The 21,209-nt window shown below is 47.5% G+C and overlaps 2 protein-coding genes across 2 annotated transcripts; one reads left to right on the top strand and one right to left on the bottom strand.

The window, feature by feature from the left end:
- Positions 1 to 2,501: 2,501 nt before the first annotated feature.
- Positions 2,502 to 3,913, top strand: birc5b (baculoviral IAP repeat containing 5b). Its single transcript, XM_058083377.2, has 4 exons — positions 2,502 to 2,647; positions 3,408 to 3,517; positions 3,627 to 3,744; positions 3,819 to 3,913. The coding sequence occupies exons 1-4, from the start codon at positions 2,522 to 2,524 to the stop codon at positions 3,903 to 3,905; spliced, it is 441 nt and encodes a 146-aa protein (XP_057939360.2). The 5' UTR covers positions 2,502 to 2,521; the 3' UTR covers positions 3,906 to 3,913.
- Positions 3,914 to 11,139: 7,226 nt separating this feature from the next.
- neurod4 (neuronal differentiation 4) lies at positions 11,140 to 13,467 on the bottom strand. Its single transcript, XM_058083320.2, has 2 exons — positions 13,317 to 13,467; positions 11,140 to 12,673 (listed from the first exon to the last, which is right to left on the bottom strand). The coding sequence occupies exon 2, from the start codon at positions 12,665 to 12,667 to the stop codon at positions 11,609 to 11,611; it is 1,059 nt and encodes a 352-aa protein (XP_057939303.2). The 5' UTR covers positions 12,668 to 12,673; positions 13,317 to 13,467; the 3' UTR covers positions 11,140 to 11,608.
- Between the last annotated feature and the right edge of the window lie 7,742 nt (positions 13,468 to 21,209).

Genomic DNA, 21,209 nt, shown 5'->3' with positions numbered 1-21,209 from the left:
CACTACATAGAAGTGATGAATGATTACGTGGGTTTTGCTGCCCTCTCCTGGTGTGACGATGGAGACACGCCTCCAGCAACCTCGGGGATGAAAGGGAAGTGCTTATACTGTATGTTTATGTACTTTATGGATGGGAAAAGTCATATTAAAACTATATAAAACTATAAAATGGTGTATGGTGCCCCCCCCCACATGGAGGGTGTGATGAGGCTTGTTGTTGACCCACAGTCTGCACTGAGGTCCTCTATGATGGCTTTGGGTTTCTTGTGGCACCATGGTGGTGAATTTAGAGCCTGACTACAAGGGTCAAAGGTCAGGCGGTGCCCACTGAGCAGTAGCCAATAGCATACTCGCACTTCCCCCCAAAGCTGAGGTATTGAGGTATTCCAGTGCTACCAGGAGATCAGTCCCAACGTATTACAGAAGTCCCACAATGAGCTCTACTGATAACTTCATGAAGAACATTACAGCTCATGAAGAGCATGAAGATACAGCTCATGAAGAGCATGAAGAACATTACAGCTCATGAAGAGCATGAAGAACATTACAGCTCATGAAGAGCATGAAGAACATTACAGCTCATGAAGAGCATGAAGAACATTACAGCTGAGTCAGCCCATAGTGATCACGATGACCTCTCGTTCACGAGCTAGCTAACAACAGACTTAGTTTTATTATAGTATTGTGAAATACCTTTTTGATGCTACAGCCCTCCCAAAACAAAACAAAAAAAACGGCAACAGTGTTTATTTATTATTTTGACATAACTGACCTGTATGTTAACCTAGCTACAGCGATTGGGACTGATGGGCAAAATAACTGATTAGTTATTAGTCCTGTGGTCTAAATGTCCAAATCGGATCTAAGACGTCTGCACAGTCCCGTGTAGGTCATCACAGAGGCCAATAGAACGCACGGTTTGGACCGATGCTGTTTGTGTGTGGAGACCTTTGCCGTCCCCCAGAAAGAGAATGTTGAAGTTGACTGTCAGACTAACACGTCCGTGACGTTTTTACACCCACGCTGGAGAACAGGACGTCTTTCTTTCCAACCTAATTCCCATCTCACAGGAGCAGCACCGTCGCTGCTCTTCCTGGCTGAAACCAAAACCACTGGCACCTCCAGTATTTGTCATCGTTGTCGTTCACACTCGGACATTCCTCATAGTGGGAAAGCACATTTTTAATGACACTCTTATTTTATTGCCACTCTTAGACAGGATGTGTGGCGCTCTTATTTTGAAGGCTGAAATGTGTTGAAAATGTGTTTTGACAGTTGCTAGGTGATGGCTTGATGAGAGGCCGTCGTCGTTTCACACGCAACCGTCCTAAAAAGCTTGGTTACACGAACAAACAGTAAAGCAGCCTGAGGGCCACCAGCATGCTCTAATAAACTAAACGTAACATGCCAAGATCTTTACACACCTTTGGGATGATTTACTCCTATTTTGGGGGGTCCATCTGGTCTGTGGTATACCCCCCCCCCCCCAACAAACCAGACCGAGTGGGGGTTGGGGTTTGCATATAGACGTGTTAAAAAGATCATTTCCAATCAGACAGTAAGAGTGGACAGAAAAAGGTTCCTTCCTTACCTGCCCCCCACATTGATTCGCCCTCCGGAGCTTCCAAGGTCAGATCTCCAACTCCACAGGCAGACTCACTAATTTCCTCAGATTGATGGATTGTTTGAATTATTTGGAAAATGGGTCAGCACAAGGAGAAGATATCCTGCCACCCGTACCACCTTTGGTGGTAAAGTCCTGGACATGAGCACCTTAGTCAAGCATCCACCACCAGCACCAAAGCATCACCCCCCCTCCAGTCCACATCTACTCCCTCCCTCCCTGCTCTCCTTGCAGCTCTATGTGAAAACATCTACGCAGGGCCTTGGAGTGAGCATTAAAATGAAGAAGAAGAAGAAAGGAGCAGGTAAAGCTGCAGAAAAGTGGCGAGGAAAAGTCAAATGTTGGTGAAGTCATGAGGGGGGGGGGGGGTTTAGAACACGTTGCTGAAAGGACGTTTGTGGAGAAATACTTTCAACAACTTCAGATATAAGGAATATAAGGAATATAAGGAATATAAGGAATATAAGGAATATAAGGAATATAAGGAATATAAGGAATATAAGGAATATAAGGAATTCTAGTTCTAGTTCTAGTTCTTATTATTCGCTCATCCCTAGTTATGACCTGAAGGGGGTATAAATGTTTTTTTCTCTAAATGAAAACATATTTTGGTACATTGCAGCAGTGTTTTTGTTTATTTTGTTCTTAGTCTATGTGATGGTCCCACAAAAGGGTATTTATTGTTATTAAGGGTATTTATAGGGTACATATATATTTATTATTTATTGGGTATTTATTTGGAGTGGGTGTGCACACCCACCAATCTGAGTCCAATCAGCGTTAATTAGACTCTGCTGTGAAAGCTGCTAAGGTCACCTGCTAAGGTCACCTGAGGGGAGTCGATCAGCGAGTTCTACCTAAGCGCCAAACATTAAGCTAAGCTACGTTGGCTAAGTTATGGCCGGCATTGAAGACTTCACCAGAAGGTTTGATGTCCACGGCAAGATGTACAGTCATGAGTTCCGGGAGAAAACCTTTGCAGACTGGCCCTTTCGAGAGGACTGTACCTGCACACCTGAGAAGGTGAGTACTACTCTTTGAAAGTAGTCGGCTGTGTATTAGCTGATGTATTAGCTTCAGATGAAGTAAGCTAAGTGTGGAGCGGCTGCCATGTTTGTTATGTACACGTCATGTAAACATTTGGTCACAAAGGGAATTGTTGCTGTGTGAAACTTCCCATTGGAGGCTTGGTGAGATGGGATTGGGATTAGAATTATGATATCACTTCTCCATCCCTCCAGTCGTGTGGATTATGTCTAAAGTACACTCTACCTTTGTAGCCATAAACATTAGTATTGCATCATCACGAGTACAGCATCCATCAGCACTCCATTGGGCTGGGCGGTGGGGTTCCGTGGAAGTGGAACACTGCTCTCTAGTGGATTTCTTTCACATCACATCTCTCTTCCCAGTGAGCTTCATGGCCCACTTTGACTCCAGTCTAACACGGTGACCAGAGGTCCTGTTTTCCGAGGACATGCCCTGTTTGGCCATCCTGGAAAAATGACCCTGTCCTGGTTTTCATTCTTTTCCCGTTGGGCCACTCATGACCGGCATGCTGCTCATGATATTTCTGGTATTTTAGTTTTAGTTTTGGGAGCTATAAAATATTTGTACATACTGTTGCATAACCAGAAGATTTGTCTTTGGTTGTTGATGGCGTTTGTTTGGTGTTTGTGTTCATACGGAGGTGCTATATTTTCAATATCGGAGTCGTATGGCCGTGTTGCGTTCACGAGTGGGCACCATAAAATATGTGAAAGAATCCGTCTGGCGTCCACAGATGGCCAAGGCCGGCTTTGTGCACTGCCCAAGTGCCAATGAGCCTGACGTGGTTTGCTGTTTCTTCTGTCTGATCGAGCTGGAGGGCTGGGAGCCTGATGATGACCCCTGGTGTGTTGCTCCTCAGCCATTCGGTTTTTGGTAGCTTTAAGTCAAATCATTCAATGAGTCGTGGCAACATGGCTGACGTTCTAACTTGTGGACGCTTCCCTGACTCCAGGTACGAGCACATAAAACGCTCGCCTACTTGTGGATTCCTCACCATGAAGAAAGACCTCATCTACTCGACCGTGCCGGAGTTTTACCACATCGAGAAGGAAAGGTTAAAGATTTACGTTGTGAGTGTTCTTGCGTGGATGGAAGACGATGCTTGAGTACGTTTGGTCTTCTTAATCTCTTGTTTTTGTTGTAGAGAAAGGTTTGTCATAAGAGGATGGCGTATCTTCGAGATGAGATAGATAAGGTCCGTCGGTCCTTGACGTGCCAATTGTTGCTTTAAGAGTCATTATTCATGTTCCTAATATAAATAAAGCTTTTTATACCTTGGTTGTTGTAGTATTGCTGCTGGCCACAAGGTGGCGCTTTGGTTCAACTATGTACCACAAACCTGAAGCTACCAGATGTTTCCAAAAGCATCTTAAATGAGAAGACTGGTTGCATGACAATGGCGTCGCTGCTTCCTTTTCCAACGCATACTTGCCATATTCCTGAAGGTGCCGCCATCTTCAGCATCCCTTTTCAAACCTTGACCCTGGACAGATGGCCTCAAGCCCCGCCCCTTCAATACCAACTGTTGCCTCAGTAACATCTGTTACATATAGCTAGGCTGGGAGTGCTGGGAGAGCCGTCACAACACAGCGAGACCCAGCCAGAGACTGGAATGGGGGGGGCAATGTGCTCATGTTTGCACAAGTTGTGCACGATTGTCATTGCAACGAAGCCCTCTAATGGTCTAATAGTCAGGCTGCTGTTTGAGGCCAGGCTGCCTCCTCCTCCAATGGAGCCAAGGAGATCCAGTTTGCTGATCCAGAAGTTCTCCATGAAGGCTTGGTGGGATGGCGACTAGGATGGCCGCCCCTCCAGTCTTCAAATGAAAGTATGATGGTTATGGTCATGTTGCAGTTATGGTTCTTTGTGGGTTTTTCTTGTCATAACATTGTCAACACAAGCGGGCTTGGTTACTGCATCACACGCCAAAGCATTCATTCATTAATGAACAAAGCTTCCTCCTAGCGTGACTTCTATCCCCGAGTATCACAGATGTTTCCCAATAGGTTTATCTATGCATGGGAATTGTGTGAAACTGTTGGTTTGGATAATCGGGGGGGGGGTGATTTCCCACAAGGTGCTTAAGCCAAATGCTATATTTAACCCCGAGGGTCAAGGTTAAAGACGGGATACGACGTATGAAGCCGACATTGACTAGGCTATGGTTTATGTTTGCTGATGATCAATAAATGATTGACTGCTTGTTTTACTAGCGTGAAATCACATTCGTGGATTTTATTGTCTAAACATTGCAGGGAGTTAAAAAGATTCATTGGACCTTTTTAGCAAAAAAGGTTTATTCAAGTGTACAATGAGTATACTTGTATTATACTAAAACTATACTGTGGTATACTGTACCAATACTACACAATATGACCAGCAGCAATGTAATTTGTAATTTGTACAAATAATTACAATAATTTAGAATAAATAAAGGTTTTGCGTGTGGACAGGTAGAGGGTCTTATTTGGCATCCAGCAGTCTGATGGCCGGGGGGGGGGGGTCTGTAAATGGAGCCACCTATTCCCTGTTCATGCTATGTTACATCATGTACAGTTCATCAGTGGCAGTAAACGTGATTAATATTCCTCATTGCTCCCACGATTGTGCTGTCATTGGTCTGCCATAACAAAACATTTGACCTCCAGTGTTTCTCCTCATGAATCAGGTTCTACTAAAACTGTAAACGCTGATTGTAGCAGATGGAGGAACGGACAGATGTTGCTGGCACAAAGTTTACAACCTGAGCCTTCCATCAGGCCCATCTGTTGCTGCTGAACCTGGTACCTCCTCTCCTCTACCACCCTCCCCACCCTCCCCACCCTCCCCACCCTCTCCTCCCTCCCCACCCTCTCCCACCGCCTGGCCATATTTCACAGGAGCCCCCTTCTGCTGTGCAGCCCCATTTGACCTTCTGCCTGACCCGGGCTAACCTTAAGTGGACAATTAGCCGCTTCGCCCACTGCGGCACCGTGTCCAGTCGCCTTCCCATTTTTGGGCCTGGGGAGTTCCGACTAAACAAACATTGTCAATTAATGAAAAACAAAGCTATTAATAGAAAATCCTTTTTTTCAAGTTATCCCCACATCCCTTGCAGTCGGTGGGCCTCCCAAACACTCCGGCCCACCTACCTTTTGTACCCTCTTCCAAAAGGGGCGCCCATCTGTCCCCTCACTCGGCCTATTGTGAAGTGCTAAAGCCTGGCAAGTTCCACAATGCAGAAGGCGGGCCGAGGGGCACGGGGTAAACACCACAGCATCCACATCCCATTAGAAGCTCTTTAATTTCCACACGCTAATGCTGGGACGCCACCCTGGGTGGGGAAGGACAACCCCGTATCTTCACCCCCTGCTCCCACCCACAGGCAATGAGGCTGCGAGCTGCTTGCTTGTCTTTCTGCTCAGGATGTGGAGCTGTACTAGATTAGAACGTTATTACATCACTACTGCAGTAGCGATGTAATAATAGCAGTAGTTGTAGTATATCGCTACTCTTCACACCAGGTCTTCCATTTTTCATTGACTCCGCCTAAATCTTCATCCTCCACCTTCATCCTTCGTTCCTCCACCAGCTGCTCCTCCGAGTCTGAGACTTCTCCATGTCAGGGTGCTCCACCTCTAAACCTGGACCCTCGCAACCCTGCTTGTGTGTGTGTGTGTGTGTGCGTGTGTGTGTGTGTGTGTGCACACAAGAAGAGGGAGGGATGAGTGTGTTTGGGGGGCTTAAAGGCAAAGGGATTACTGGCACCCAGACCCTGATGAAAGCTTCCAGCCTCCTATGGCCTCATTAATATAATCTTAATCACAATGCTTCATCCCTCAATCTCACTCCTGTGGATCAGGACCTTCTCATTTAGTGGCAGACTCTGTTGTTTGGCCCGTGGATTAAGGATGCACGGCTCCCACAAATAAAAGCAGAGGACGTGTTTAGTCTCTGCTGAGCATCAGGGGTTGTTGAGGTTATGTTATTGGGATGTTATATAAGCATATATATATAAGTATAAGCATAAAGATGAAAGCATCATTGACCAGCTCCCAGCAGATATGGGACATTACCTCTGGCCCCCAAGGGGGGGCTAAGACACAGGTCCCACAAAGATGAGGTGGCATTGAAGGTATTCTATGTTGTACTATTGTCCCAAGAAAAATATTCATTCGTTTTTTATGGTGCTTCATCTTTCTTGGAGTGGTTGCTGTATGCTGGAACCCACACAGCAGGGTACTGGTGGCCTGCCAATCACATGGAACATTTAGACTTTACACCCACGTTCAAACCCATGGACAATTTAGAATGGCATAACGTATGATTTTGGAAAAATGGGAGCTATGCTAAAAGATATCATTGAATATTTACAGAAATGGGAGGGGTGTCCTCCCCCTTGTGACGTAGCGTGCCTGCTCAACGTACAAAAAAATGGCTGCAGACGGGATTTCAGGTTAAAAGTGGCAGATGGACACCTTGCACTCCTCCATCTTCCTTGATGATGGATGCTGGAGGATGCTGGAGATGCCCAATCGGGTTCAGACGTGGAGCCGCCACGCGCCATCACCTTCATCTTCCTCAGCACTTGTCATCTCGGAGGCGTGTTTTTCTCAATGAACCGTAGTTCTCCACAGGGCCAGCAGCACTCGTGTAGCCACAGTCCATGATGCTACACCACTAAGCTGGTATTGCTAGGTTTGTAGTAAATCAGTATTGCTATACAAGCGGTACACTGTTTACCTGTTTACCAGTTTGCTTGTTTACCTGTTTACTTGTTTACCTGGCGATGTCATGATCTTTAACGATAGAGGCCGTGGGATCGATTCTCAGCCAGGGTTAAATCCAGAACGCCATCTGTTCTGATTGACTTCCTGTGGCAAAGTCACAGTGAAATGCTTCAGCTGCACGCTGACTACTCCAAAGTTGGCTTTCTGTAGTATTGTCTCAGTAGTATAAAGGTATATGCCTACTGTAATAAAAGTGTTGTGGAATTTAATGTGAGATCTGTGGATACTGTATACTGGGGGGGGGCAATGAAAATGGATTGACTATCATACAGAAGGGGAAGGATGTGGGGGCCACGATAACATTAAAGATGCTAAAAGCAATCCAACTTGGCTGAGTATATTGTACTACAGTATCAGACATGTACTGTAAGCTTTGTTGGTATTTATTTGCAGTAACTGAAGGTCAGCATTAATAACCCAGCTTGCCCGACTGTCCTCAACTCTACTGAACAGGCGGCATGCTGCTTTCTCTCATGTGGCCGGGGGCCCAGCAGGCACATAGCTGAGGAGATCGGGGGGGTCCAAGCTGACGTCACACTTGGCCGACACAGTAGGCGGGGCCACACGCCCGTTCTTGCCTGTTTTTGTCCACTTTTGGACAGACGCTCCCTCGCTTGAAATATGTGCAGGTGGGGAAGTAGGACATCAGATCGCCGGGACGACTTTTCACCACCTGGACTGGCACACGCTGGGCCCAGGAGGGGGGTTGTCTCATTGTCCTGTGCAGGTTTTACCGTGTACGGTTGCATCCCTGTCGTATCCGGTATGGTAAATGTTCAGTGGATGCACCATGGAATACGTTGTGGTGATCGACCACTCCAAGGATGTCAACTCATTCATTCATTTTCTACCGCTTATCCACGGGGGTGCTGGAGCCTATCCCAGCAGTCTTGGGGCGAGAGGCGGGCACATGGATGTCAACTGTTGGTTCCTAAAGTTGTGTTCTTCTTTTGTGCCTACTGATGACAAAACATTGAAGTTGGAAAACTTGTATCCAAAGTACATTCATTATCCCATCGACTTGTTTTGGATTTGGATTCAGGAAAATAATTGAACTTTTGTCCCAGGCCAAGTGCGTGTAAAGCTATGTCACTGCCGTACGCCAAGGCTGCCACACGGACAAGAGAAGACTTTTGAATGAGGACCAGGACCTCCATCACCTTTCCTGCCCTCCGCCTCCCCGGCCTTCCCTCGGCACACTGATCCCCTTTTCTCTCCGCCATCATGCTCGCATGCTCTCACTCTCCTCATTCTCTTTTCCAAATTGGCCCAGCTGTCCGTTTGCACCCCCCCCCACCCCGGTTCCCTCAGCTGTCTGCCCTCCCCAAATGAGCGAACCCCACAACAATAGAGGTCACAGGTCAAGAGAAAGAACAGGCTGCACTCACAAAAGACCAGTGGCGCCCTGTAAAACAATCGTTCCCTTTTTCTCTTGCTCAACTGGAAAAGACAAACCTTTGGAGAGCTATCTGAAGTGGGGGACATTCTTCTCCACAACAGCTTCCGAGGCACCGTCCCGTTCAACAATTGCCTAAACGGCCACGGTGAGAAACACAAGCGCTTGCTCTCGCCCCCCTGCTGTCGGACCCTGCCACGTAGTTTTTGTTCCGGTCGAGAGCCATCTTGGCCCTCGACGTCTTCATTAAAGTCAAAGTGGAAAGCTTTTGACATCAGTGGAGTGATATAAACGTGTTAGCCCCCACTTTATATCCGGACAATCTGGAAGAGCTGCATCCTATTGAGGCCTCTTATTGGTCCGTGACATTTCTGGAATAATAACAATAATAATAATAATAATAATAGACTATTTGGAATAATGTGGAGGAAGATGACTTTTTGTCTCAGCGTGTGTCTTCATGAGATGAATGGGGAAACGGGACACATGGCAGAGAATAGAGACAGTGGGAAAGGCCTGTGCCACATTCACCTGTTCCCCCAGTGATGTTTCCCATGGCCCCCAACGGGCTCCTGCTTGGCCTGGTAGAGCCCCCAACGGGCTACGGCTTGACCTGGTAGAGCCCCCAACGGGCTACGGCTTGACCTGGTAGAGCCCCCAACGGGCTCCTGCTTGGCCTGGTAGAGCCCCCAACGGGCTCCTGCTTGGCCTGGTAGAGCCCCCAACGGGCTACGGCTTGGCCTGGTAGAGCCCCCAACGGGCTACGGCTTGACCTGGTAGAGCCCCCAACGGGCTCCTGCTTGGCCTGGTAGAGCCCCCAACGGGCTCCTGCTTGGCCTGGTAGAGCCCCCAACGGGCTCCTGCTTGGCCTGGTAGAGCCCCCAACGGGCTCCTGCTTGGCCTGGTAGAGCCCCCAACGGGCTCCTGCTTGGCCTGGTAGAGCCCCCAACGGGCTCCTGCTTGGCCTGGTAGAGCCCCCAACAGGCTACGGCTTGACCTGGTAGAGCCCCCAATGGGCTACGGCTTGGCCTGGTAGAGCCCCCAATGGGCTACGGCTTGGCCTGGTAGAGCCCCCAACGGGCTACGGCTTGACCTGGTAGAGCCCCCAACAAGACTGAATCGCTCGTCCGTTCACACCATGCAACAGATTTCATATTTTACAAAAGAGTACATTTAGTACATTTACTACATAGTACATACGTAGTACATAGTACATTTAGTGTGAAGAGAAGCTCATTTGGCATCAATGCCCATTTTATATTTTATACGCTGCAGGGAGTCCAATTATTCCTAAAATATATATGTATGTATGTTGAAATGTGCAATATGCACTTGGGGATCACTGAGGAAATACACGCGCATGTTCAGTTCTAACATGACATCCAAAAGAGGTTCATACGGGTTTTTAGGATTAGGATGCTCCCATCAGGCTTTTATTGCCGATGCCGATATCGATCATCCATGAGTGAAATCAATCACAAAGACGATGTGTACTACTTGGCTGTATTTGGGGTACTGAGGGTTTTTTCTTGAGAGCTACTTTTACCAAATGATCTCCCATCTCGTTGTACATCTTGTATAATGACAATAAAGACCATTCCATAATGGAAAAGAGCTACTCATTTTTGTAACATTCATTATCATAGCTTACTTAAAGGGGACCCATGATGCTTTTTCCACGTTCCTGCCCTATAAATGTAGTTGGAATGTTGGATCCTGGTGTTAAACCATGCCAAGGTTTCAGATAAGGAGGTTTGGGCATTTGGAAGTGAGCCCTGAAAGAACTTTGGGATGGCTCAAAACGCTCGGTTTCAGAAGGTGTGGTGAAACTGCTCCTTTGTGATGTCACAGAGGGGCGGACTCTGCCCTCCCCGAAGCGCTGATACTTTGTTTACGAAACGAGCTCAGGCAGACGTTATTGCATTTGGTGCATTTGGTCATTCCAGCAAATACTTTCTTTATTGTAACTCCGATACCCACCATATTAGAAAATGGGGTTGGTTCCTAGTTAGGTACGTGACCAATCACAGCGGAGTGAGTGTGCCCGGAGGCGGGCCATGGGTGGAATAAATTAGGCACAAATCCAAAGGAATACAGCTGGAATAGGTGCAGATTCTAGAAGAACTATAAAGCTTTGTGTGCTGGTTATTGTGTGTATCTGCTCTATAGAAGTCCACAACTCAATCCAAAGGGCTGAAAAATGAGCCTGATAGGTCCCCTTTAAGCCAAACAAAGCGAATGTGCTTGTTCTACCAGAACATGAACACAAATTTTGAAAAGAAGAAAATATTATCGGGAAATAGAATATAATATGTAAATATTTATTCAATTAAGTGCGAAACAGCAAAAATATGTACAACAATAATACCCAAAAACCATTGAGAGCAAATGAAGAAGTACCTGAAGGACAAATAAATAAATTAAATACAGTCGAGTTTGCAGTGACTGATAACAAACCAAGAAGGCAGTGAAACAAAACTAAAAGTTATGAGCAAGATAAATATTAAATATGGATATAAATAAATGTTTTGTCTGGTCGGACGGATGTCCATCATCTTGGCTTTCAGTGTTCAAACCCTGGGATGCTCGTCACTGCAGTGATATGACATCCAGACATCAGCTTCAAATCATAACCAAAGCAAATAAATAACGTATGAAAGGTGACAGGTCTCAGGTAGATCAACGTGATTGGTCCCTGGGGGGGGGGGGGGGGGCGTCGTCTCAGATTCTCACCACAATGCAAGCGGCAGCAGTCTGTAGCGCCAACGCTCACATGGAGCTCATCTGAGAAGCCAGCAGATGAGAGGAAGCGAAGGAGTCAAACGCCGCATCTAATGGCAGCTCGTAGCGGGCGGCCTGAAAGAGCGGATGGCCCTGGGGCCCCCCAGGGAGGCCGCCGGCCGTGGAAGCGGTGTAGTGGTGGGACGAGAGGTAATGGGCGTGGTGGCCCGAGTGGGCCGTGTAGGTTCTCTCCGACTCGTGGGGTGAGGGCTCCTGCTTGAGGGCGAAGTTGCCGCTGATGCTGAGCGGGGGCGTGAGGGGCCCGTCGTACGGCGGGGTGCCGCCGCTGCACTCGTTAGGGGAGGGGTTGTCAAACGCCTGCCCCTTGAATCCCTTCATGTGGAGGAGGTGGGACGCCTCCAGGGAGCCGTAAGGGGGGCTGGGGAGCCCCGGGGACGGGTAGCTGAGGGGATGGCCTGCCTGACCGCCCACACCAACCAACCCCGGGACGCCGCACTTGTCTTCCAGCTTGTTGATGAGCAGTGAAGTGGGTCCCAGCTGCAGGCAGCCGGCAACTAGGTTACTGGTGGGCTGGGAGAGGCCTTTGCACAACATCTCCATGAAGCCGTGGCCCTCCGGGGACTGGCCGCTCTCCAGCACCTCAGACAGCGCCCAGATGTAGTTACGGGCGAGCCGCAACGTCTCGATCTTGGACAGCTTCTGTGTTTTCGAATAGCAGGGCATCACTCGCCGCAAATTATCCAGGGCGTCGTTCAGTCCGTGCATGCGGGAACGTTCCCTGGCGTTGGCCTTCATGCGGCGAGCACGAAACCTCTCCTGCCGAGCTTTCGTCATCTTCTTCTTCTTAGGGCCTCTTCTTTTGGGAGCATTTCCTCCATTGGGACCGCCCTCCTCCTCGTCTTCCTCTTCCTCTTCCTCCATGTCCTCACTGCCCAGCTCCACGCAGGAGTGGTGGCGCCCCCCTGCCATCAGACCCATGTCGGGGTTCTCCTCTCCGTCCTGAGAGCTGCCGTCCTCATCCAGCCAGGCCAGGGAGCTCACCAGCTCGCTCACGTCTCCGCTCTTCCCAAACGGTTTGGTCATCATTTTCACCTACGGAGAACACAAACGTCATCAGTTACTCATCCGCCGTTTGGAATGTTGTTGAATGTTGTCAGTGGGCGTGCTCCGATATGATCCCATACGAGCACGCGATGGGAATAAGCTGTTATGATATCCTTATTAGTATCTACTTCCATGCTCCTCTAGAAGATGAAGGTACAGGTGCTTTGTGATCGTGGGAGCATGGCTGGGCCCCTGCTGGCGGGCTGGGTGGACGTCGTAGGGACGCTGTCAATCTGGGCCATGATGGGATTTACTCGGCAAATAAAGCCCAAAGATTAAATCAACAAAATTAGAAATCAACGACACAAAAGGGAATTTACTTTTTTTTCCAAATTTGGAGTCTGAAGCTTAAAAGGTCACATAAAAAAATCTTCCACGGAGTCCTCAAAGCGGGAGATTAAAATAGTTTCCAGGTGAAATGTTCCAGATAATAATTACGTGCTATACGGATTATTGTAATGTATGAATTCATAAGTTTTGCCACACAATTATGAGAATAGAAACGATGATAAAAGACCATCTCGACGTCTTCCGTGAGGGTGCCTACCATGCGTGCTGAGATGTTCTGTGCATGGATGCCAATCATTGGAATAATTCTGACTACAAATGAAGATAAACAGAAGAAACTCACCTGCTTGGATTCTCGATGTTCAGGTGCAAAATAGTTTTGAAAAAGAGCTGCTAATAATTGAATAATTTAATAGTCCAAAATGTTCCTTCTGTCAGCAGGTGCCCCGTCCCAAAGTCCCAAAGTCCCAAAGTCCCAAAGTCAACTCTTCATAAGTGCGCATGGAGGCTTCATCCCAAAATGACTGCAGCGGGCTGAGGGGGGGGTTGCCTTAAAGCGGACGAGCCACGCAGGCCACGCCCCACCCTCAATTTACGCGTGGCAGTCTTGTGGCCTTTTCCAACGTTGGCGTGGGGGGGGGGGGGGGGGAGAGAGAGAGAGAGAGAGAGAGAGAGAGAGAGAGAGCATGCGTAATGACCGTTTTATTTAGGGGGTGTACAAAGGCAGATTGGGGGGAGAGAGAAGATAAATACCGTATAAATAACAATGGGGGGGTCACTTTATATAAATATCAAGTGATCAATATACAAATAAGCAGATATTTGAATTCCATAAGTAGGTTTTGCTGGCGGTTTAAGATAATAAATCAAATGTAAATGACAATAGCATATGTTACAATCTGTTACTCTTACGTCATAATCCTTATATTTATGTTTATTTCTGTGTTTTATAATCTGTCCCATGTGCATTTCTGCTCTAATCAATGCATAAAAGTGTCAGGTTGTGGTCCAGCCTTCCATCGGTACCATCGGTACCATCGGTACCATCGGTACCATCGGTACCATCGGTACCATCGGTAGGTTTTAATGTTCGGGACCTGAGTTAACTATTTGGAATCGATTGTCCGTCTCATGATTAGTCGGTCGGATTAGGAATTTTCCGCTTAATTAACCCCCCCCCCCCACCCCAAGCTGTACGGCTGCTTGGTTGACCGAGGAGACGCGCGTCCATGTGTGCGCATTGAAATGATTTTGCCATCTTGGTGCGCAAAGAGCAGGTGTTTGCGTCATTTTCGTCATTCTCGTCCTTTGATTCTTTCCTCGCATTTGATTGTCATATTCCGCTCCTCGGTAGGGATTGGATGCGCCATTTTGGTTACCAAGTCCACGTTTGGGTGGCTTTTATTCCCTTAATGCAAAAGCCCCCCCAACCCCCCCCCGTCTGTGACCCGCCAGCGAAGCCCGTGTTGTTTTTCCACTCTCCACATTGAAGAGTTTTCACAGTTTGCGTGGCATAATAAAAGCCCGGCAGCCTCGTGCGTGGCGACCCTCATCCCAGCGGGGTCCCACATTGTCCTCTTGGGGGTCTCGCGCCTTGCACGTGCCCCCGCATTGATCCCATTGTGCGCGCCACTGCGCACAGCTGTGGGAGAGACGAGGCGGGCCAAACTCTGCCGAATCCACGCCGAGCTCTGCCGGATGCGTGGAAAAAAGTTGGGAGGATCACTCCACGGCATCCTCGGCCGGGGAGAGGGCGCTCCACCAACGACTTACGGAGAGGACCCTGACAGATGGCGGTGTTGCTGGCGTGGGGGTGGGTGGGGGTGGGGGTGGGGGCGGGGGCATCTGTTGCTTGGATGCTCACGCATCACTCGCTTGTCCGTGGACGATGTCTCGTGCTGAAACAGCATTTATCCATCCACTGACGGTTCTAATCACTGTGGACATAAAGGCATGTGGACAAAGAGGAGGACGCCTTGTGTGCGTGTGCGTGTGCGTGTGCGTGTGCGTGTGTGGAGTGGAGGGGGCGTCATAGTGGCAATTTATATGAAAAACTAGAGGACATTAAACTTAGTAGTAATAGGAGTAAATATTCAGTTTTGGTGAAAATCTGGATAAAAATGGGATGATTGAGGAATTGAATTTTTCTTCATGTCGTTTTTGTCTTTTGGTCTTTTTGTTTAAATCATCGTATAAACCGGAAAGACTTGAATTGAACTGACTTGAAATCAGGCAACTATTCCACAATCTTCGCATGCCCCCCCCCCCCCCCTCTGTTGCCCCCACCACTATTGATCTGACAAAGTCTTTCTCAAGCCAGAAGCAGCACGCTCTCCAGGAAGGTACCTTCATTTTGGGACACGCTGTGCGTCCATGCGGCGCCCTCACGTCCAGCTTCTGAGCTCCACAGTACCAGCTGTGCTTCTGGCAAAGTGTGTCCGACAAACAGTGCTCCAGATTCTGCAAGATCTAGTACCTTTTTTGTGCTAGTTATTGTGTGTAGCTGCTCTACAGGAGTCAGCAACTCCATACAAAGGGTCCAAAAATGGTCAGAGACAGTCAAAAGTGATCATTTTAACTACCGCAAAGCATGCTGGGGAATGCGGCATGAACCCACTCCACAGCTACAAACTCTTCCAGGTTTCCCATCTCAAGCATTGGCATATTTTTGTGTTGATTTAGACTAGTGTAGCTTTTAGAGAACGATGATGGTGGTCCATCAACAAGCATTTATCAACATGTCCGCCATATGAAAGCGTATGTCGCTTACATTTCAGCAAGATTGGGTGAAAAAAGTCGTTGACCTCCTGCGTCTAGTCAGCGATGGCAGTAAGAAGATCAACCGAAAGGAGGTTGGGGCCGTGAAGGAGATGGCGCTAACACGCTACATTGAGCAAAACACCAGGAAGTTAGTAAGACGTCAAATGATGCTCCTATTCAGCCTGAGATGATTCCTGCTTCTCGAGCATGAATGCTAATTGCATACCTGATTGTCTTAACTTAAAGAAATGAAAGAATCGACAAAGAGTCTACGATGACACTCATTCATGTTGCAACCGAATCAGTGCCCTGTGTCAAATAAACCATATTAGCTGACTAGCTAGGCTGCTCCTCGCCATACAGACGAGTGCATGTGTGGAGACCACCGTGCCGTGCCCAAGCCCTCCCCAGGTATTCCCTCACATACAGTGCCCCGGGTCCCATGAGCCAGCGTGGCCTCCATCACACCTGCAGCCTGCACAGGGAATAGGACCGTCGTATCGTCTCCCACAATCCCCACATCGCTCTCCCAAATGACTGCCTGTTCAACTGAATGGGAATTGCATCCTGCTCCCATTCAAGCCGTAACACAGATAGCCAACCTTCTGGAAGAGGTCATGTTGCGTGCACGCATCTCATCTGATATTTAGTTACATCCCGTATGTATTACTGCATCAAGTACAGTAATAAAGAACAACAAGGTTGCTGAAGCTAAACCGTCGTCGTAAATAAAAGCCTTCCCACGCCATCATGCCCTGAAGTGGAATAGAAGGAAGTTCTGGAGGAAAGGAAGTGAGTGTAGTTGGTAGTCCCCAGGTTATGGCGTTTTGTGGTTACACATTTTCGTGCTTATGTATAAGTGCGCTCAAAAATGGTTACATGTATTTTGTATTGAGTTGTGGACTCCTATAGAGCAGCGACACACAATAACCAGTGCACTTAGCTTTCTAGATCTTCTAGAATCCGCACCTATTCAGCTGTATTTCTTTGGATACTTCTACTCAACTTATACTGCCTCCATATTGGGGTTCTAATATTACCTCCCTATCGCAATTTTTTATACAAATAAATAATAAAAAAAAACACAATAAATTGATAAATGGTTGAAATCATGCATATATAAATGCAAATTGTTTAGTTGTTTTTTTAGCCTAAATTAACCTAACACATACACATACACATACACATATATATACATATACATATACATACACATATACTGATGGGCTAGAACCATCAGGAGTGAGAATCAGTGCTTCTGATTAATTAGCGTTTAGCTGCAGGGAGTTAGCACTTTATCAATGCTAGCGCTGGATGTCATCATAAATGATAAGAAGCATCACTGAACTTTACGGTGAAGTTTTAAACCCGGAAATGTGCTGTTGGCCATAGCACTAATTCTAATGATCTATAATGATCTATAATGGTCTAAATGACGGTGCCTAATTGTTGCATCATCTGATGATGATGATGATGATACAAAAAGGCACCTTTTCCTGTCCATAAAGTCTTTTTCAAAGCTCCGTTTCTAAGATCAAATGTTTTTCGTAGTTAGCCAAAATAAGACGAGTATTGTACCAGCTTTGTAAGTTCTGTTGCTGCAAATAATAGGAACAACCCCCCCCCCCCCCCCTCCTCCAAAAAAAAAAACTGCCACAAGTGCGTTGTCTCTCACTCCGGTCCCCAGGGATTCATTTTGGAATGGGAGGGATCCGTGCTCTCTGCTGACAGATGGGTCCTTGTTCCTGTCTTTCTCTTCATCTCCCTCTTTTGCTAAAACACACTCACACACACACTCACACACACACACACACACACACACACACACACACACCGACTGCACCGATACAATAGGAATTAAAGCTCCGCACACATGCACCCTGTACCCTACACACATGCACCTTACACACATGCACCCTGTACCCTACACACATGCACCCTACACACATGCACCTTACACACATGCACCCTACACACATGCACCCTACACACATGCACCCTACACACATGCACCCTACACACATGCACCCTACACACATGCACCTTACACACATGCACCTTACACACATGCACCCTACACACATGCACCCTACACACATGCACCCTGCACCCATGCACCCTGCACCCATGCACCCTGCACCGCTCCTGAAAGCTGAGCCCCTTGTAGGGATCATAAAAGATGGAGTGTGCGTGGATTTGGGAGAGGGGTGGGCCGTGCTGGGGGGGGTGGGGGGGGTGCATGGCACAGAGTGATGAAATAGTATTGTTATGCAGTCAACATAAAAGGTTTGCTGGTTTGCATGCATTACAGTTTATCAGAGGGACAACAAATATGAAAAGTTGAAAGGGAAAACGGACTTCCGATCCCCAATTGTGCTTTTTACTGTCATTTCTCCATTTCTATTTCACGTTTATCAGAGGGTCAACAAATATGAAAAGTTGAAAGGGAAAACGGACTTCCGATCCCCAATTGTGCTTTTTACTGTCATTTCTCCATTTCTATTTCACGTTTATCAGAGGGCCAACAAATATGAAAAGTTGAAAGGGAAAACGGACTTCCGATCCCCCATTGTGCTTTTTACTGTCATTTCTCCATTTCTATTTCAGTGAGTGTTTGAAGTGTTTGAGTGCGGGCGGCACGTCAGTCGTATGCAAGCCCAACATTTCATAATGTACGTTTGTAAGATCTTGCGACGATGATTGGGCCATCGTTACGAGCAGATTGTTTGCAGCTTATTGGTCCTTGCTCGGGGATAATGGATTTAGAAAACATTCCAGTCTGGCAGATAGCTCCAGAATGGGAATCTGGCTGGAGGGCAGTTCTCACTAAGTGGGGAGAGAGCCATTAAACAAAGGTGCCTGTGGTTTCATATTCAGGATAGTTTACAACCTCCGTCCCAGGACATCAACAGTGTTTTTGGGTGTGCTGTTGGAGGGGGCAGAGGAGGGGGAGGAGGAGCCATCTGCCATCCTGCCGGTCCTGAGGGAGGCGGGCATATCCCTGGGGTGTTTTGGAGAGAGAGAGGGGCTGAAAGGATTACACCCGACCACTAATCAACGGTGGTAATCTGCAGGCCCCCGTTACAAAATCCCCGCCGATCCAAACAACAATTTGGGACAAAACATAAAAGCTGGCTGAATGTGCGACGTGTGACCGATGCCTGACGGTGGGACCGATTGGCGAGCAAATACACGTACAGGTGCGTTGAAGCTGGCAGACCCCCCTGAGGAGGTGTGATTGGCGAGGAGCCACCGTGTGTCTGTGAGGAGGTGCGAGTGTCCCACAAGTGGCCTGGTCTGATTCCCAGTGTGACCATTATGCAAATCCTGCAGGAAGACAAGCCCGGCCATCCTTCATGCAGATTGCAGGAGCTTTCTTGCGGTGCATTTTACAGCATTGGACTCTCTAGAAGGAGGAAATGCCATCCACAAAATGGCTTTTCCCGACTGGCGATGTCGTAGTCACTGACTTGGGGGGGCCACAGAGCTCCTGGCGACTCCTGGCACCTCCTTCCTTACGTCCTTTCTGCCCCTTGGCAGGGTGGTTCTAATGGACGGGATCTGAGCCCGCTAGTGGTGGCTTCAAAGCTCTGCTGGCCCATAGAAGAAGCTACTTAACCATGGTGCCAGTCCTCCAGGGCATAGGGAACCGGAGCACCCCGGCCTTCTCCTATGCTCTACCTCCTGCAGCCTGCCCATTGGCTAGCCCGCCGCTAAGCTCCCTACCCTGGAGCCTCATTGTTTAGCGGGCCGCACTGCCAATCTTAAGCCCGGCTAATGTGATCTGGAGGCAGCTGGAGCAGCCCGATTATTACCATGACACAGCCAACTGAGGGTGTAATATCATTAAAAATAAATCAGGTGGTTTGGAGATTTGCTCCACCAGGGGGGCGAGGCTTTGAATGGCATTAGGTGGGAGAACCGCCATCATTTCATGAGCCAGCAGGGACATCTCACAGGATCTGTTGAAACATCTCCTTCAAGTTGCACTAATTCCATTTCTGCTCGCACCCAATGATCAAATGAATAAAGAGGATTGGGATGGTAGAATTCCCGTGAAATGAATTGTCCGGCAATTATGAAAATGAACATGCGATATGTCACAAATCACCTGACTATACTGGCCGTTAACAGGATGAAATGCAATTTCCTAATTGAAAAGCGGCGATATTGTTGATTGGCTTCTCGTGTTGGATTATTGTTGGAGATGATAGGAAAAAACGTGAGGCCTGCTAATCTTCTTAAACTCTTTGACACTGAGCCGTCTGCTCAGCACTCGTCATAATCAGATGCTCAATGGCTGACACAACACAATAACATTTTGGTGCAGCAATGCAAAGCCGCTCGACACGATAATATCACGACAGTATCACACTATTGTATTGTATTATTGTTTTTTACATGTATTTATTTTGTTGATGAATAGTTGATGATATTTCGGCTGCATGAATGTTGCTGCTATTAGAGAGAGTGAATTGTTGACTTGTGACAAGTGCCGTTAGTCGCTATTGTTTGAACGTCAACACGCATGAATAAGGCGATTTCAGGGCCCATTGAGTACGAGATGGATTGATAGAGATGCTTATCAGGACACACCCATGAAGCTTTATTGATTTATTTTCACCATCAAGATCGAATGAGTTGAACGGTCGCCGATGTAGTAGCTTGAGAACTGTGGCAACACTGACATCTCGTGGTCAATCTTAAAACTACAATCAAATACACAAAATACCACATATCGGTATATAGTTTTGTAGTAGAGATCTGCAACATGAATACACAATCTACAGTAGAAGTAAATGTCACACTAGTCGGCCCAAATCCACAAAGGTTGAAGCGCTTTCAATGTAGTTTGACGCATACTCGTATTTATTTACTTGCAAGACTATCAACACAACACAAGGTGGTCTTGAACGCAGCATGCTTATATATATTTTCTACACCGTTTATCCTCACTAGGGTCGCGGGATTTATCCTGGAGCCTATCCCAGTTGGCGGGGTACACCCTGGGCTGAATGTGGGAGGAAACCCACGAACGGGGAGAACACGCCAACTCCACACACAGATGTCCAAGCAGAGATTCGAACCCAGACGCTCCCGATTTCCTGACAGCCAAGTCAAATCCAGAGTGTGCAGTGTGTATATATGTATTTAATATGTTAAAGATTGAAGTATGCTCACATAGATGGGTTATTGAGGGTTATGAGGAGGTGGTGCCTGCTGTGATAATAGGAGATTATTGTGTCGTACTACTGATAGTGTTGTGACGTTCACGAAAGAACCGGTTCTCTTGAACGGCTCATTAACATGAAGGATGGGAACCGAGTCGCAGCTGGTAACCGTTCTCTGGTCTGCACATACCACACAGCACCACTAAGTGACGCTGTTTTGCGGAAATAGGTCAGAATACAAAAGAGTTTTTGCTCCATAAACATAAACACCTTTCCGACCTAAATATAAGGCATGCACACGTCAT

This window comes from Doryrhamphus excisus, linkage group LG17 (genome assembly GCF_037039965.1).
Source record: "Doryrhamphus excisus strain RoL-2023G ecotype Guam linkage group LG17, RoL_Dexc_Guam_v1.1, whole genome shotgun sequence".
NCBI lineage: Eukaryota > Metazoa > Chordata > Actinopteri > Syngnathiformes > Syngnathidae > Doryrhamphus > Doryrhamphus excisus.
Note: the sequence above shows the minus strand (reverse complement) of the source record. Positions and strands in the feature narration are given on the sequence as shown.

Excerpts from the sequence above, each read along its gene's own strand:
- birc5b (XM_058083377.2), top strand. The coding sequence starts at position 2,522 with ATGGCCGGCATTGAAGACTTCACCAGAAGGTTTGATGTCCACGGCAAG. Across the intron at positions 2,648-3,407 it reads GTACCTGCACACCTGAGAAG|ATGGCCAAGGCCGGCTTTGT; the intron begins GTGAGTACTACT and ends TGGCGTCCACAG. Across the intron at positions 3,518-3,626 it reads GAGCCTGATGATGACCCCTG|GTACGAGCACATAAAACGCT; the intron begins GTGTGTTGCTCC and ends CCCTGACTCCAG.
- neurod4 (XM_058083320.2), bottom strand. The coding sequence starts at position 12,667 with ATGATGACCAAACCGTTTGGGAAGAGCGGAGACGTGAGCGAGCTGGTG.